The 14,517-nt window shown below is 52.4% G+C and overlaps 1 protein-coding gene across 6 annotated transcripts in view; it reads left to right on the plus strand.

The window, feature by feature from the left end:
- Nucleotides 1-229: 229 nt before the first annotated feature.
- VEGFA (vascular endothelial growth factor A) overlaps nt 230-14,517 on the plus strand; it is a 41,686-nt gene continuing 27,398 nt past the window's right edge. For all 6 annotated transcript variants that reach the window (XR_010439598.1, XM_064708854.1, XM_064708855.1 and 3 more), the window contains exons 1-5: nt 230-917; nt 6,649-6,700; nt 11,771-11,967; nt 13,632-13,708; nt 14,125-14,157. Coding sequence is in view for 5 of the 6 variants with exons in the window: in XM_064708854.1 (XP_064564924.1) it covers nt 852-917; nt 6,649-6,700; nt 11,771-11,967; nt 13,632-13,708; nt 14,125-14,157 (425 nt within the window). In the remaining variant the exon portion in view is untranslated. The remainder of the gene's footprint in view (nt 918-6,648; nt 6,701-11,770; nt 11,968-13,631; nt 13,709-14,124; nt 14,158-14,517) is intronic.

A 14,517-nucleotide genomic window follows, 5' to 3' on the forward strand; every position in this document is an offset into this window, starting at 1 on the left:
CCCCGGGCACCGGGACCTGCTGCTAGCTTGCCGTCTTGCTTTATCCTCTCGTTTAATTTATTTTTTCCCCACCTATACTTTGATCCGCTGGGATTTTTTTTCCTCCCTTTCCTACAGAGCCTTCCCACGCCCCAGTTCCCTCCCTCTCTATCCAGCTTGGATTTTTTTTTTTTTTCATATATTACTATTCTGATTTTTTTTTTAAGCGGTGGACATAGAGAGGGAGAGACAGTAACGGAGAGGACAGGAGGAAAACGCTCTATTCGTCCTTTCCGCCACCACCACCCCGATTTGCGGAGAGGGGTCAGGCCGAGGGGCGGCGGAATCAGCCCCTTTCTCCCGGGGAGGCGACCCCGGCTCGGGGAGCCGCCGGAGGCAGCCGCCGCGCAGACGGGGCGCAGGAAAAGAGATGCATTGAAAGTTTCCGCGCAAACTTTGCCGTGAGTGCGCGAATCCGAGCGAGCGCGGCGCGGGTGCCTGCTTGCCCCGACGCGGGGAGAGCGCCGCGGACGGGCGCCGCTGTGGAGCTCGGACTGCCCGGCGGCGGGGGCCGGGCGGCGGCAGGGCGGCCGCGGAGCCTGCGCTCGGCCCGGCGGAGCGCCTACGGAAAGCAGCAGCGGGGGCCGGCGGAGAGCCGGGCTTATGGAGGGGTGAAACCGGAGACCCCGAAGAGGAGCCCCCCTTACCCCGCAACCCTTCGCAGTACCCGGCCGGCGGCACCCCAGGAGGCGGCGGCGGGCACGGAGGAGGAGCGGACGAGAGCGCGGCGGGGCGGCGGCGGCAGCGGCAGCGGGGCGGCGGCGGCGAGGCGGAGCACGGCGGGCCCCGCTTCGCGGCGTGCGCCGGCAACCATGAACTTTCTGCTCACTTGGATCCGCTGGGGGCTGGCGGCGCTGCTCTATCTGCAGAGCGCGGAGGTAAGCGGCGGGACGGGGGCTTTTGTGCCCCGCGTAGCGGAGGGGGAGGGAAGGCAGACGGCCGACAATACTTTTCCCCTTTTTTTGTCTTTTCGCGGCCCCCCTTTGCCTCCCACCTGCTCGGCGCGGTGCGGCCGCGGCGCTGGCGCCGGGTGCGGGTGGGTGCCCGCGGCACGGACACGTGTGCGTGCGGTGCTGCAGCGGGGGGACAGCGCTGCCCGCCGCTCCGCGGGGCCCGGGGCAGCGGCAGCGCCTGCCGAGTGCCCGCGCACACGAGCGCGCCCCGGCGCGGCGCGGCCGTGGGGTCCCGCCGGGGCCGGGGCCGGGCGCGGGGCAGGGAGGCAGCGCGCTGCCTTCTTGCATCAGCCTCGGGTCTCCTGACATTGCAAAAGGCTGCTTCGGCGATATTTGCCTTGGGTCCCAGCTCGGGTTCGTGCCGCCGTGTGGAGTTCAAAATGCCTAGCTGGAAAAACAAATAAGAGATCAAAGAGGACAAAATGGATCCAGGATTTCTTCCAGATTGGAAAAAAAAAAATCAAAATATAGATCTCCTGCACCGAGATTACAAATCCAAGGATTTTTCTCTTCCTCTTCAGTCACTTTTACCTCATTGTCATTCTTGAGGAATTAGAAACCAACTCTTCCTCCTTTCCTTTTTTTTTAGAAAAAAGAAGGGCAGCTTTCTTTGCAAACCTGTCCTGTACATCTGTTTTCTAAAGAGTTAGGAGGGCTGTGTTGCCAAGAGATATTAAGGGGTTTAGACAGAGTGCCCACGTGAAAGTGGCTGTTCGCAAGGCAGGCATGGATTACGTTTTAAAGGTTTTAACAGGTTAGTTCTCTCCTGCCATTTCTGCTCGGCACTTGGAGAGAGCACGGGCCAGATCATCTCCCACAATCGTGAAAATAAACGTCTCTTGCAAACTAATCAGTTATTCACATTGTTTGTTCAGCAGCGATGCTGGAAGGCAACTCCCCAATTAGGAGCCATTTCAGCTGTAACTGAAGTCATGCAAGCACTGCACGCTTTGTTTCTAGCCTGTTATATCTCTACTTTAGCCAGTGACAGCCGCACACTAGGCTGTGCTTGATGGGAACTGAGGCGCACTCTCACTTGAGTGTGGCACAGAGCAGCTCCCTGCTGCCTTCCTGCCAGATTTGGCTGGTGGGACAATTGTTTCTGCTCTCCAGGAGTTTTTCCACCGTCACCCAGAATAGGAGTTTCTTTGCCTCCCAGCTCCTCAGTAAAATTGTACAGTAGCATCTGTTCTCCACTTATAGTATGGGCAAGTCTGTATTGGTGTCCAGTGATAACACCCTTTAACCCTCCCCTTGTTCCTTTTCCCCTCCCCTTCCTCTTCCCCAGAAGAGGAAACGGCAGATCAGGTAGAGCCGAGATCTATCTGTCCTCATAAAAACCTTATGCTGCCTTTTCTCCTAGGCTGGAGGATAGTGCAGATGAGAAAACAATGTAGTGATGGAAAAAATGGTAGGGAAGGATTACAGGAGTTTAGGAGGAAGTGTTGCAGGGACAGACACGACGGATAGCTAGAGGTTCAGTACCTGGGTGCTGTGGGCTATGTAAGTGCTCAGACAGATGGACGGTGAGATCTGCCCTTGGGTTCTGTCCTTATTTGTCCGTTGGTTGTCCGGGCACCGCAGTGATGGGAACGTTAGGAATACCAGCAGATCTCACGTAGGCAGCTTGGTGATGACTCTGAGCATGGCAGGAGGCATGACTCTTTGCACAGGACTAGGGTTTAACTGGCTGTCAGGCTGATCTAGCTAGCTAGCCAGGCACATAAGAGAGCATTAAATAAAAGCCCTGACAGTGTCTGAGTTGGGGAAGCAGGGTCCAGCATGTGTCAGGGAGCTTTCCTGGAAGTAAAGGAGAAGGGATGAAGGAATCACCGCGCTCCTCTGGTGAGGGTTCAGAGGGATGGCTCCTTACTGAGTTGGTTGTTATGGTTGCTCCTGCAGCAAGACTTAGATGGTGGGAAATTGTTTCACGGTCGTGTCTGGGCAGCACTGATGCCACAAGTGGTGGTGATAGCCTTTCCATGCAGGCTAGGGAAGGAAAGGCACTTTTGCAGTGCCACCCTCCCAGCTGATTGATTGTGCTGAGTGGTGTGCACAGTCCTCACACAGCATGGGATTGGAGAGGGTTGCATTGCTGTCCCCTTCCAGTCCTCCCTTTCCTAGAGAATGGGGGACAGGTGGTTATTCCCCATCTTCCTTTATCTGTGGGTCTTGCTCCAGCCTGGTGACAGGTCACTCCTGATGATGGTCTGGGAGCTCTTCCCCTCCTGCCCAGAACAGCAGAGGGACCTGGATATACTAGCTGTATTGCCATGGGGAAGAGGCAGTGATCAGACACCGAGGGAGGGAGAACACGCCTGTGACTAGACTGTTAATGATCACACACCCACCAGGCTGCCTGCCTTTGCTGTGCCTCTGCACCGCACCACCGTGGGGAGCCACCAGAACCTGCTTCCACAGCCCTTTGGCAGCTGGGACACAGCAGGTCACCTTCCCCAGAGCCGTTCCTGTGCTCTGAAGATGGCTGGAAAGAGGAGCACTCCTTTGGGAGCAGGGGAGAGGGATGTCTGAGGGGCTCACTGATTCCTGAGCAACCCCAAATCCATTCTCCTGTCTGTTCTGTCAGAGGTCCTTGGCTGTGCAGGCAGCTTTCAGGATTACTGACCTCAGTCTGCTTGTACAATGGAGAAGGAGTGCAGTGAGTCCCATTCCCCCCCTCTCCTAAGAAGAAAACGCTGAGAATTTCTAGTGCCTAAGACGAAAAGTGCCTTAACTCCTGTCCCAGAGTCCCTCTCAAAGTGGATGGATTGTTTGTTCCAGTCCTAAACAGTTACAAAGCTCTTTTAATGAGCCTGCACAGATTAGGGGGAGGGGAAGGGAGAAAAAGAGTGCTGGTGGTGGTGGTGGTGAGGGGGGTGATGGTTAGAGAGGAATGACTTGATTAACCTTTTCTCTCCCTTCAGAGCAAAGCTTGCTTTGGACAGGGACGGGGGGAGAAGGGAGGCAGGGAAGGTACATGTGGATGATGTGAAGTGAATTTATTTGTTAGAGAAGGTTTTACCCCACAGAGGGAGGGATGTGCATTTGCTACAACCTGCAAAAGAGCACAGAAAGGAGCTTCCTCTGTCAGCCCCATTTCTGGGCTCATTTATCCTACTCTCAAGGCCAGGCCAGGGGTTGCTTCCACATTACTGTGAAATGCTGAAAATCTATTGGAAGGAAATTGTGTTACAGAACCGTTGGGTAATGCCAAAAGCCAGCAGAGGAGAGCATGACCTTCAGGCTCCTACCGAAGGGCACAGTTGGCCTGCTTGTCCTGAGGAATGTTTTTGGTTCCCCATGTCTGATATTAGCAGACTGTTTTGAAGTGAGGCACAAGGCCCTGCCTCACCTGCTGTTCTAGTGGACGTGCTTTGAGGGCTCTAGGCACAGGTAAAAGACACTGCTGAAAGGGCAGAAAAATTACTTGGAATAGTGAGCAGAGAGCCTGTTACTGATAGTTCTGGGAAACCTTTCTAGTTTCTGCTGAGAGTTCCCCTGGGAAAGCTCAGAAGCTCTATGCCCACTTTGCACTGATCTTGTTTCCCATCTTTGGGGTCAGATCACATCCCAGGTCCAGGTGAGCACTGCGAGAGTGTTCTGGCTCCTGCTCCACTACATCAGGGGCAGGGTGAGGTGCTGGCTAGGCACAGGTGAGTAGTGAAAGCTTGTGTGTGGCTTGCTTCTGCTTCTCATCATTTGTGCAGCCTGTGTGCTTGCGCATGAGGAGGCGGTGGGCTTAGCAGCTGGCTGGGTAGTTTTGCATAGAGAATGGGTAAAAATGACCCTCCAGGTGTCTCCAAACTGATTTTGCTTAGTCTGTCATGGTCATTTTGTGTGTGAACCAGAAATCTCTCTGTGAAAAGTCTTGGGGGCGTTGTGACTTGAATGAACTGACTTGGCTCGTGATCCTCTTCCTGTGCCATAGCAGATTGAGGCTTTCCTGCCCTTGATGCGGTTTTCTTTTTACCCAGAGATTGTCAGGCACTGAGTGGCTTTGGAAGGCCGCTGCAGCCTCCACTGCCTCCATTTTGTTTGTGCTGTTGCAGTGACCTTCACACTTCAGGAATGAAACTGTTTCTAGGAACCTGCTTTTTAAAGTGTTGTCACAGCACTGAGACTGGGCACACAGCCCCCCTCCTCCCCAGAGAAGAAACAGATCCACACATGGGGCAGCTCAGGTCTGGGCTGCTGAGTTTTGCCCAGGTATAGAAAGACTTTGATTGAAATGAGAAACAAGTTCGGTCAGGGGGACCTTAGACAAAGGGAACTACACACAGACACAAAGGAATGTCTGGGAGAGGGGCTTCTAGCTGGCTCTCTTGCCCCCTCCTTTTAAAAGCTGACATTTTCGGCTGCTTGGATGGTGGTGCTGCCCTGTGCACAGGACTGCTTAGAAGACCATAGCTGGCAGATTCCTGTTGTGAGCTTGGGGTAGACTTGGCCTTAATTCAGTTCTGTCTTCAGCTGCAACATCAGAGGGCCTTTTTCTAAGCCTGAGCACAGCATATTGCTGACAAAGCAGTATTTTATATGGACCCCTGTGCTTCTTATGGGCCTCTGCTGAAAGGCAGCAGGTTCTGGGGTGGATGGCATCACACAGGTGGCAACATAGCTCGGAGAAGTGAAGAAAGCTTGGCTTTTTCCATTTTGGTTCAGAACAGAACAGCAGGGGGAAGCCTGACTTGGTTGGAAAGTTACGTCAGAGCTAAAGCCCTCACGAAGAGCAGGAAGACTGGCGTTCTTGTTTCACCTGGAATTAAATGGACTTCCTTAGTAAAGTGGTGTAATATTTCTCCGTACCATTTTGGGGGTGGGTTACCTGTCACCACTCCTGCCTGCATCAGTGCTTTGGAAATGTCCCTAGTCCCAAAAGGCAGCAGGAATGACTGCAGAGCTTTTTGGTTTTGGCCCTGGGGAAGCTGTGGAGCGCAGGAATGGGATCCACGCAGGGGCTGGGGACTGGGACCAGTAGGTGAGGGCGAGCGTCGCTCTCCCTTCCATCAGAGAGGGAGAAAACCCGGGCGGTTTGGCGGCGTCCGTCGGCAAAGTGGTGCTGTCACAGTTAATCGCCCTGACACCCGGCCAGATGCCGACACCTCCGTGGCCACCACTGCCGGGTGACAGACATCTGTGACATTGAGAGGGGAGCGATGCCCTTCCGTGCCTGGCTGCCCTTCTCCCCTCTCTGCCCTCCCGGGCCAGATTCACCTTTACGGGGAGAAGCGATGCCCGGGTCCGTCGGTCGGTGTCGGCGGCAGCTGCAGGTCCCCCCGTTACTTCTCTCCGCCGGGCTCGCATTTGCTCCCGTTGTTCGCCCGCGGTCACTGACAGCAGCTCCCCGGGGACGCGCTTCTCCCTTTGGGGCGTCTCTCGGGCCCGGCACACCGCCTTGCCAGCCCCGTCTCCCGGCCCGGAGCCGTCCCGCCCCTGCCCCTCTCGGCTGCCCCGGGGGACGGGGAAACAAAAGGTCCCTCTGTGCTAGCCGGGGGCAGTGGCTCGGCCTCGGGGGCGCCCTCTCCCGCCGGGGCTCCCTCCGCCCCCTGCCCGGCGGGGCGACGGGACCGGCACCGCCGGGGACCCTGCCCGGGACCGCCCGCGCCGCGGCACCGCGTCACGGTTCCGCGTTGTGACCGATTTTCTGTTGTCTTTGCAGTTGTCGAAGGCTGCGCCTGCCCTGGGGGATGGGGAGCGGAAACCCAATGAAGGTAAGCGCTGGGCGGCTTCCCGGCGGGCGGGGACAGCCGGGGGCTGGGGGGAAGGAGCCCCCGGAGCCGCCGATGGCCAACACCGCCACCTCCCGGGGAGCGGGACCGGGGGCTGCCGGCGGGAGGCGCCGCCGCCATCAACCCCTTGGTGGCGGCCGCAGCGCCCCACACCCCACGCCGCAGGCCCGGGCCGGGCCGCGGGGCCGGGGGTGGCCGTGAGGCCGGGCGCCGGGGCGGCCGCGGTGCCAGGGCGGGCAGCAGGGCTGGCCCAGCCCGCCCCTGGCTTACCGCAACTCAGAGTAAAACTGCGTGCGTGCGCCGGTGCACATACGCACGCTCATTTATATATATATATATATATATATATATACACACACACACGGGCGCGCACAAAGAGCTGAGTAGTGGCACGCAGTTTGCTGGGGATTCGCCACAGTGCTGTAGGAGGGGATTTGTCAAATTTTGTTGCCCGCCTCTTTCCCAGCGGTGCTGGTGATGCCCGGCTGGGTGACCAGAGCTGATCCATGAACAAAGGCCGGAGCAGCCCCCAGATGTTAGGTCTCTGAGGAAGAGAAGGAGAAAGGGGCAGTTCAGGATGATTTTCTGGGCTCATGCCTCCCAGCAGTCACAGGTATCCCTGTAGTCAGGAGATTACTAAGCGCTGTCAAGAGCCAGGCTTGAAAAATACACCTTTTTATTCTGGTTAGGGCTGGCAGACTTTGCAGATTCAGGGAATGGCACTCTAGGGTTCTGATAGGTTCTGATGGGTTCCAGTTATTGGTTCCTGGTTGTCCAGTATGGACAGGACCATTGCCTGGTGGGGAAACAAGGTGGTATCTCTGCAGCTGCTGTGATCTTGTGTCTTTCCGGTTGCCCAAAGGCCAGCATGTCACAGTGTCCCCTGCCTCATTGGTTCATGCAAGTAAATGTAGACCAGAAGGCAGCCAGCCCCTGGGTTAGTCAGAGATATCTCCTGCAAGCTCCCTGTCTAGTGAAGCGCTGTGCGTGTCAGGAGGTTGGCTTCTGTCCACAGTCCTCAGTTCAGCAGTGGGATAAAAGAGCTGTGGACTTTGAAACCTTCAGGCTGAGGTGATCATCATATGCTTTAAGACCATCCTGACCGTGTTTTCCTTTCCTGCATAGCAGAGCAGATCACTTGTTGCATGGCAGGGTCTGGCAGATGCCTTGCAGTGTCCCCACGGGCTGTGACCTTCAGCGTTATTCCAGCCAGAGGTCAGCAGAGGGCTCCAGCACTGTGGGCCCAGATTGGCTTTTTTTTTTTCGTAGCAGTCAGTTTCAATTTCTGTAACTTTATTGGTGTGACAGACTCCATGTGTGTTGCCAGAGGTTTGTGGCAGGCTCTGCTTGGGATAGGTGTCCATTTTGTGCTGGCAAATTTTCTGATTTGCTGGTGGACTGCCGCCTGTTGCGCTTGACCCTTGCTCCTGCTGAAGTCAACAGAAGAAGGTTCAGTGACTCCAGAGGGATCAAGATGGAGCCTGCTGTGAGGCTTATTTTGGTAACCAGTTCTCTGCTGTTGGTAGAAAAGAGCTAGTGTCCTCATCTGTGCCATTTGTTGTGCCCAACAAATCCCTCCTGGGGAGGGAAAGACTCAAACAGAATTAACTTCTGTCACAAGAAGGTTGATGGGATTGCAGGAGAAGCTGGTCTGGCAGTGTAAGTGGTGAGACTTCAGTGTTATTGTCTGGTGCTATTTCAGGTTCTGCAGTGTAGATACATCTGTTAAATAAAAGTCAGGACTCCTGGCTCTACTTCTGTCCTGTGGTTCGAACTTAGAAGTCTTCTCTCTATACCTCAGTTTTTCCTCTGTGAAGAGAGATCACGATGGGCCTCTGTTACCCAAGGATGGTCCTGTAGTTCCTTCCTCTGAAGCTCTTAGGGGCTTGGGCTGAAAGGTGGGTTTGTGTCTTTGGCCATTTTATGCTTTCTCTGTGATGTCAAACTGTGACAGGTTTTTATTTGGGATGGACTTACTCTGGTTGGAGACTGTTATTTTAGCTTCAGCCCCTACCCTTTTGAGCTCAAGAGAGGCTTCCACATGTTTTGTGGCACAGGAAGTTGTAGAGGAGTCAGACAAACACTCTTTTGTTTCACAGGAAAAGATTTTCTGGTATAAATAAAGGAAACCACCATCACTTGTGGCTGCACTTTTATTTTCAAAATAACAGTGTGTTTGTATTGCTGCTAAGCTGTTGATGGGGAGAGAGGCAAAATGATCAGAGACTTCTCCTTTTCTAGTCCAGCATGGTCTCACTCAACTGCTCCAAATTTGAACTTAAACCCTGCTTTGAAGAGTTAGTGTGGGTCCTGTCTGTGTTTTAACCTTCCTTCCACCTCCATTCACAACAAAGAACCTCTGACTCAAATCTGGAGGTGTTTTGCAGGGTAGGAGTGTGATTTAATTGTGGGATTAACATCTAATGTGGGCTGAAGCCCAGATTGCAGGAAGGGAGCAGACCTAGTGGTGTTAGTCCTTCAGTGACCTTCCTGTGCTTCCCCATGAAGGAGACCTTCTTCCATTTGTGACACAATCAGTGGAAAGGAAGCACAGGCAGAGTCAGCAAAGTGTGCAGTATGACTCCCAGTACATAGGAGTAAGTGTAGATATGGTAGAAGGGGCAGGGCTTTGCTGTGAGGTTGACTGTACCTCAGTCACGTGCTCTGGTTTGGTTTGGGTGGTAACTGTGCAAATGAACTATGGAGTGTTGTGCAGTCTCCATGTGAATGCTCTGTGTCCAGCAAAATAAGGCAATGTGCCTTTTGTGGCAGGATTTTCTGACTGGCAGCTAGGGAAAGATTCCCTGGTTCCTTTTCAGAGGCTGATTCAGACTTTGGAAAACCATCATGTGTTAAAGTAAATGTAGAAACTCCCAAATTCTTCATGTGAACAATTTAGTCCTGTCAAATCTTTCAGATCTCAAGTATTGTTGTCAGGGTGTAGCTGTGAAAGTAAAGGCCCTGTAAAAGAAGTTGAATATGGTGTTCTGGGGCCTGTTCTGTAGTCTGGTTTCTCTGGTGTAATCCAAATGCCTGGATAAGGCAATATTTAGGAAAGCATGAGAGATGCTGGTCAGTTTCACTACACTTTTCTACTCTTGTTTTCTGCCTCCTTTATGCCCCAGACTGGTGTGGCGAGCAGCATTTGATCTGCACAGGTAACAGCTGCTTTCCCTCCCTCTTACTTTCTGTCCCTCCCCTTGACGTAGGTTTGTAAGCATTTTGATCCTGAACTATGTCTTTACTGCCAGAGTTCTCAGATCCTGTGTCTGGCACAGTGTGAATAATCAACAGTGCAGTTCAGCGACTATCTCTGTGCCCGCAGAATTTCCCACGAATTAAATTGTTCAACTTGTTGGAACATAAGCGGTGACTGAGGTCACTCCAAAGGGAAACAGGAAGAAGGAGGAGAAGGAGGTAGTCCCAGACAAGATAGGAGAACAGACAGGAGACATACAGCAGTTACGGGAGGAGGGAAGAGGAAGGGAAGGATCAAGGAACAGAAACGTTGTCTTCTAGACAAGGAATACCAACAAGCAGTCCATGCCTGCCAGGCTGCATTTCCCTTTCACAAGCCACTTTCTCTTTTAATAGCTGCTCACGCTCTCTGACACTTCAGACTCCTTGGAGGGAAGCTCCTCCCCTCTTGTACCCGCTCTCAGCACTTCAGCACTATGGCACTGTCAGCCCCGCATGACCTAGAATTAACTTTCAACAATTAACTGCGGGCTGTGCGCTCCAAGCCCTGCAGCTTTTGCATTTTTGTGGCAAAGTAACCTTTATGCCAGTTTGTCACAAGTTCAGGGCACTTTAGAAGCGCTTACTGGAGACCATTATTTTCCATGATGCAAGCAGTTTGCTCTTATCACTCTGAGTTATCAACCTTGGTGCTGGAGGACTCTGCATACTGTACAGGTGGATCATTATAGCGCATAACAGCATGGGGCAGGTACTGTCTCCTTGTGCATACTCTTACCCTCTGCTTCATGTGAGACATCCTCTGTTGCCAGTGTGGTGCTAGAGCTGGGAGGCCTGGAGGGCTCCAGGTACTCACTGTTTGCAGTACTATACTAGCACCTGGGGTTTGTGTGTGTACTTATCTATACTATCTCTCATCTCTTTAAATCTCTCCAACCCTTGACCAAGCAGCAAAATGAAGCTTTGGCAAGAGACTGGGAAACATTGAGAAATACTTGTGAAATCAGTGCAGATCGCAAGCGGTTAGTGTTTGCTCCATTTGTAGGGAAGGCATGGGATAATGGCAGATCCACCCTGTTCCCCCTCCCACACTGTCTCATTGTGGTTCAGTAGCCAAATATATAGTCTGGTTAATCCTGGGGGTGCTGTGAGCCTACTTTGAATCTTTCAGTGGGTGGCTTGGTTCCTCAGTCTGGGAAAGTGGTCAGTGTGGAGACACGGAGGCTGTGACTTGTAGTGGATGCTGTCATGGTTCCCTGGTGGCCTCCTGAGGTGGATGTTCTGCATGGCCAAAAGAGGTAGATGGCAGGAAAGGTGAAGATGCATAGCTCCATGGTTCAGAGCCTCTGCTTGCTCTTAGGAGTGTCTGTGCACTGAGGTCTGCACAAAGGATGCTTCTGCCTTTAAAACCACTGGGGCATCAACTAACTGTTTTGAAAGGGAGTAAAGGGCAAACCAGTGAAGGGCCTTAGTCCAGAGTGTAGATTATCTGCTGCAGCTTCAGGGTTTTTTTGGCTGAGCTGATACTCTTAGTGGCTGCACACCAGCAGTATGGGGAATAGCAGAGAAGAGGTTTGGGACAGAATCACCTGTGGCATGCATCATGGTACAAGGAAGGCAGTGAGCTCTCTTGTCCGTCTTGCCCTTAAGCAGCTGTAGGAGGAGATTGTCTTTTTCCCTTCCCACTTGATGTGTGTGTATGTAGAGCCCAGAAAATGGATTTAGGCCTGCAAGACTGGTAGTGAAGATCATAGGGTAGTTGTGTTGCAACTGTCTGGCTCACTTTAAGGGGTGAAGCCCTAGACATTCTTGAGCTAAGTTTGCATTAACTTATTCCCTCCATTCCTCTTTTAGTTATCAAATTCCTGGAAGTCTACGAGCGCAGCTTCTGCAGGACTATTGAGACCCTGGTGGACATTTTCCAGGAGTACCCTGATGAGGTGGAGTACATATTCAAGCCATCCTGTGTGCCTCTGATGAGATGTGCGGGTTGCTGCGGCGATGAGGGCCTAGAATGTGTCCCTGTGGATGTATACAACGTCACAATGGAGGTGAGGGTCCAGCTTGCAATCTGCCATGCTTGGTTGGAAGGAAGCAAGACAGCCATCACAGCCATCCCAAGCCCCAGCTCCCAGCTAATTCAGAGGAAGTGCAACCTACCCCAGGGACCCTTTCTTCTGACCCTGGTGCTCTGTTACACCACGCAGGGTTAAAAGATGAGTTGCCTGTGTCTATTTAAGGCTAAGAGGAGAGTCTGTGTTTTGGCTCCTGCCCAAATACAGTAGGTAGGAGCATGCAAAGAAGAGTTTCTGCAAAGGAGCACTTTGTGCTTGGAGAATGTAGAGGAGCATTTCTGATGGTGTTATCTCCCAGTTTCTAAAGAAGATACTCCTTGGACCCTTGCACCACCTTAACTCTACACACAGCTGTTGTTCTGAAGGCAGCTGAGTAGGGCAAAAGGGGAGAACCTGTCAGTTCTCTCTCCTGAAGGGCATGTGAGGTCAACCTGTACCAACAGAGCAGGGAATTTGGGTCTTTAGCTATCCTGCCACAGCAAGGGTTAAAGGGGATCTATGAAACAAACTGTTCTATGTCAGCTGGAAAAGCCTTTCTGCCTCTGGGCTCTTCCTCCTTTGTTTGGAGACTGCTGAAGGTGGCCATGATAGCAAAGGCTGGGCCTTGGGGGAGAGATTCAAATTGCTTTAGAGAGCTTAGTTATTGCCCTTGTCTGTGAAACTGGATCCCAGCTCTTGTCCAAAATTGTGCTGGTGTCCATTACCCATAACCTATAGCTCCCTCACCTACTTTTGTCCCTTAGCCTCTTGAATGGCCACTGTAAATATTGCTGTGAATTTTTAATATAAATGAGAGATGTTCAGTGCTAAGTGATTAACCAGCAGGTCCTTTTACTTGAATTTTGGGCTGTGTTTGAACTGTGTTGGAGAACCTGCCCGTGCCCTCTCATGGTTCCCCATACTGCTTTTCCACTTGCAGGCTCCAGCCGTACTAGCTAGGGATGGTTTTCTTCCTACCATTCCTTGCTGAATTACAGTTCTTGACTGATATGCCTGCATGCCTGTAAAGGGTCAGAGGCAATAAAGCGGATCTCTAGAGCTAATTTTCCAGCCATGTTCTGGGTTAAGAGAATGTGACAGTATTCCATAGATTCTAAATAACTTTCCTGGATATACCTGGGCCTGGGGTCTGGGTTTTGCAGGACTCTTTTAAACACAGATCTCCAGATTTGTTTTGTGTGTCAAGTTACTGAGAAAGTGAGATGTCAGCTGGGAAGGAATGGTGACTTAAGGAAAAGGATTTGGAATTTTCATTTGAGACCTTTGTGTGAGACTGAAGCATGGCTTCTGCACAAGCAGACTGGATGTCCATCATCAGCCAGGGAGGGCTCATTGAGGACCTTGCTGTGGGGTACACCCTCTCCCATGCCTGTCTCCAAGGCAGTCCACCAGTGCTGGCACTGGGCATGCACGAGCAAACAGAGCTTTGGCACAAGTCTGGTGTTGCCGCTCGCTGGTGATCAAAGGCCTTCCCTGACTGGGAGAACGGGGGCCTCAGAACCTCAGAGCTAGCTCGAACTCTGCCCTGCTCTTCCCAGGAGCACCTGGGGTATGAGTGCTTTGCTGCACAGCAGCCTGATTTGGGGCTGTGAACATGAAGAGTGAACAGGCAGTGACCCTTTCTGTTTCTTTCATTCCAGATCATGAGAATTAAACCCCATCAGAGTCAACACATATCACACATGAGCTTCTTACAGCACAGTAAATGTGACTGCAGGTGAGAATGGAGCAGCACTGGCTCCTCTTGCAATAAACTTACTCTGAACCTTTCTTTTTTTCTGCCGTTGGGTTGGGACTCTTGTTCAGACACTTCTGCAGCCTTCTTGGTTGGTCTGCAGTGGGACAGCTGAGCCTGGGAAAAGAAACCCTCTGCTGTCAGGGCTCTTCCATCTCTAGCTATCGCAGGTGGACAGTGCTAGCCTGCATCCTGGGATCTTTTGGCCCTAGCTACCAGCAAGGGTCAACAGGATAGCAAAACCACTTTGAGTCGGGCCCCTTAACCAGTGCCAAGGGCATCCTGCAATGCTGCCTGTACATGACCTTCCCTGGACTTGGTGGGAACTGGGGATAATACCAGAAGTATATGTGATAAGCTCTCTTCTAATGAGGCCTTTGTTCTGTCTTCCCCCACAGACCAAAGAAAGATGTCAAAAACAAACAAGAAAAGTAAGTGACAAGCTTTTCCTCCTTTCTCTTTTGGTGGTTGGTTGGCATTTCCTCTCCCCACTGCCCCTTGCCCTTTTCTTTGGTTGGATATACTCACTTTAAGAAGGAAATGGCATATGGTACTGCATGGGGCGATGCTCTGAATCCATTCCAGGTGGTCACAGAAACCCGCATCTGATGGTCCTTCCTTCATACCCCAGACATGGACCTTGCATGACCCATGGCCATGGCAGTCATTCCTAATGCTTTTTCCTGAGTCAGGGAAGTCCTGTCATGTCTGTCCTGCTGGAATGGATTCAAGGTGCAGCCCCTGTTCTCCCCTTCCCTCTTCCTGGGGTGTTTCTGGTTACTGCAAATTGC

This window comes from Zonotrichia leucophrys, chromosome 3 (assembly GCF_028769735.1).
Source record: "Zonotrichia leucophrys gambelii isolate GWCS_2022_RI chromosome 3, RI_Zleu_2.0, whole genome shotgun sequence".
NCBI lineage: Eukaryota > Metazoa > Chordata > Aves > Passeriformes > Passerellidae > Zonotrichia > Zonotrichia leucophrys.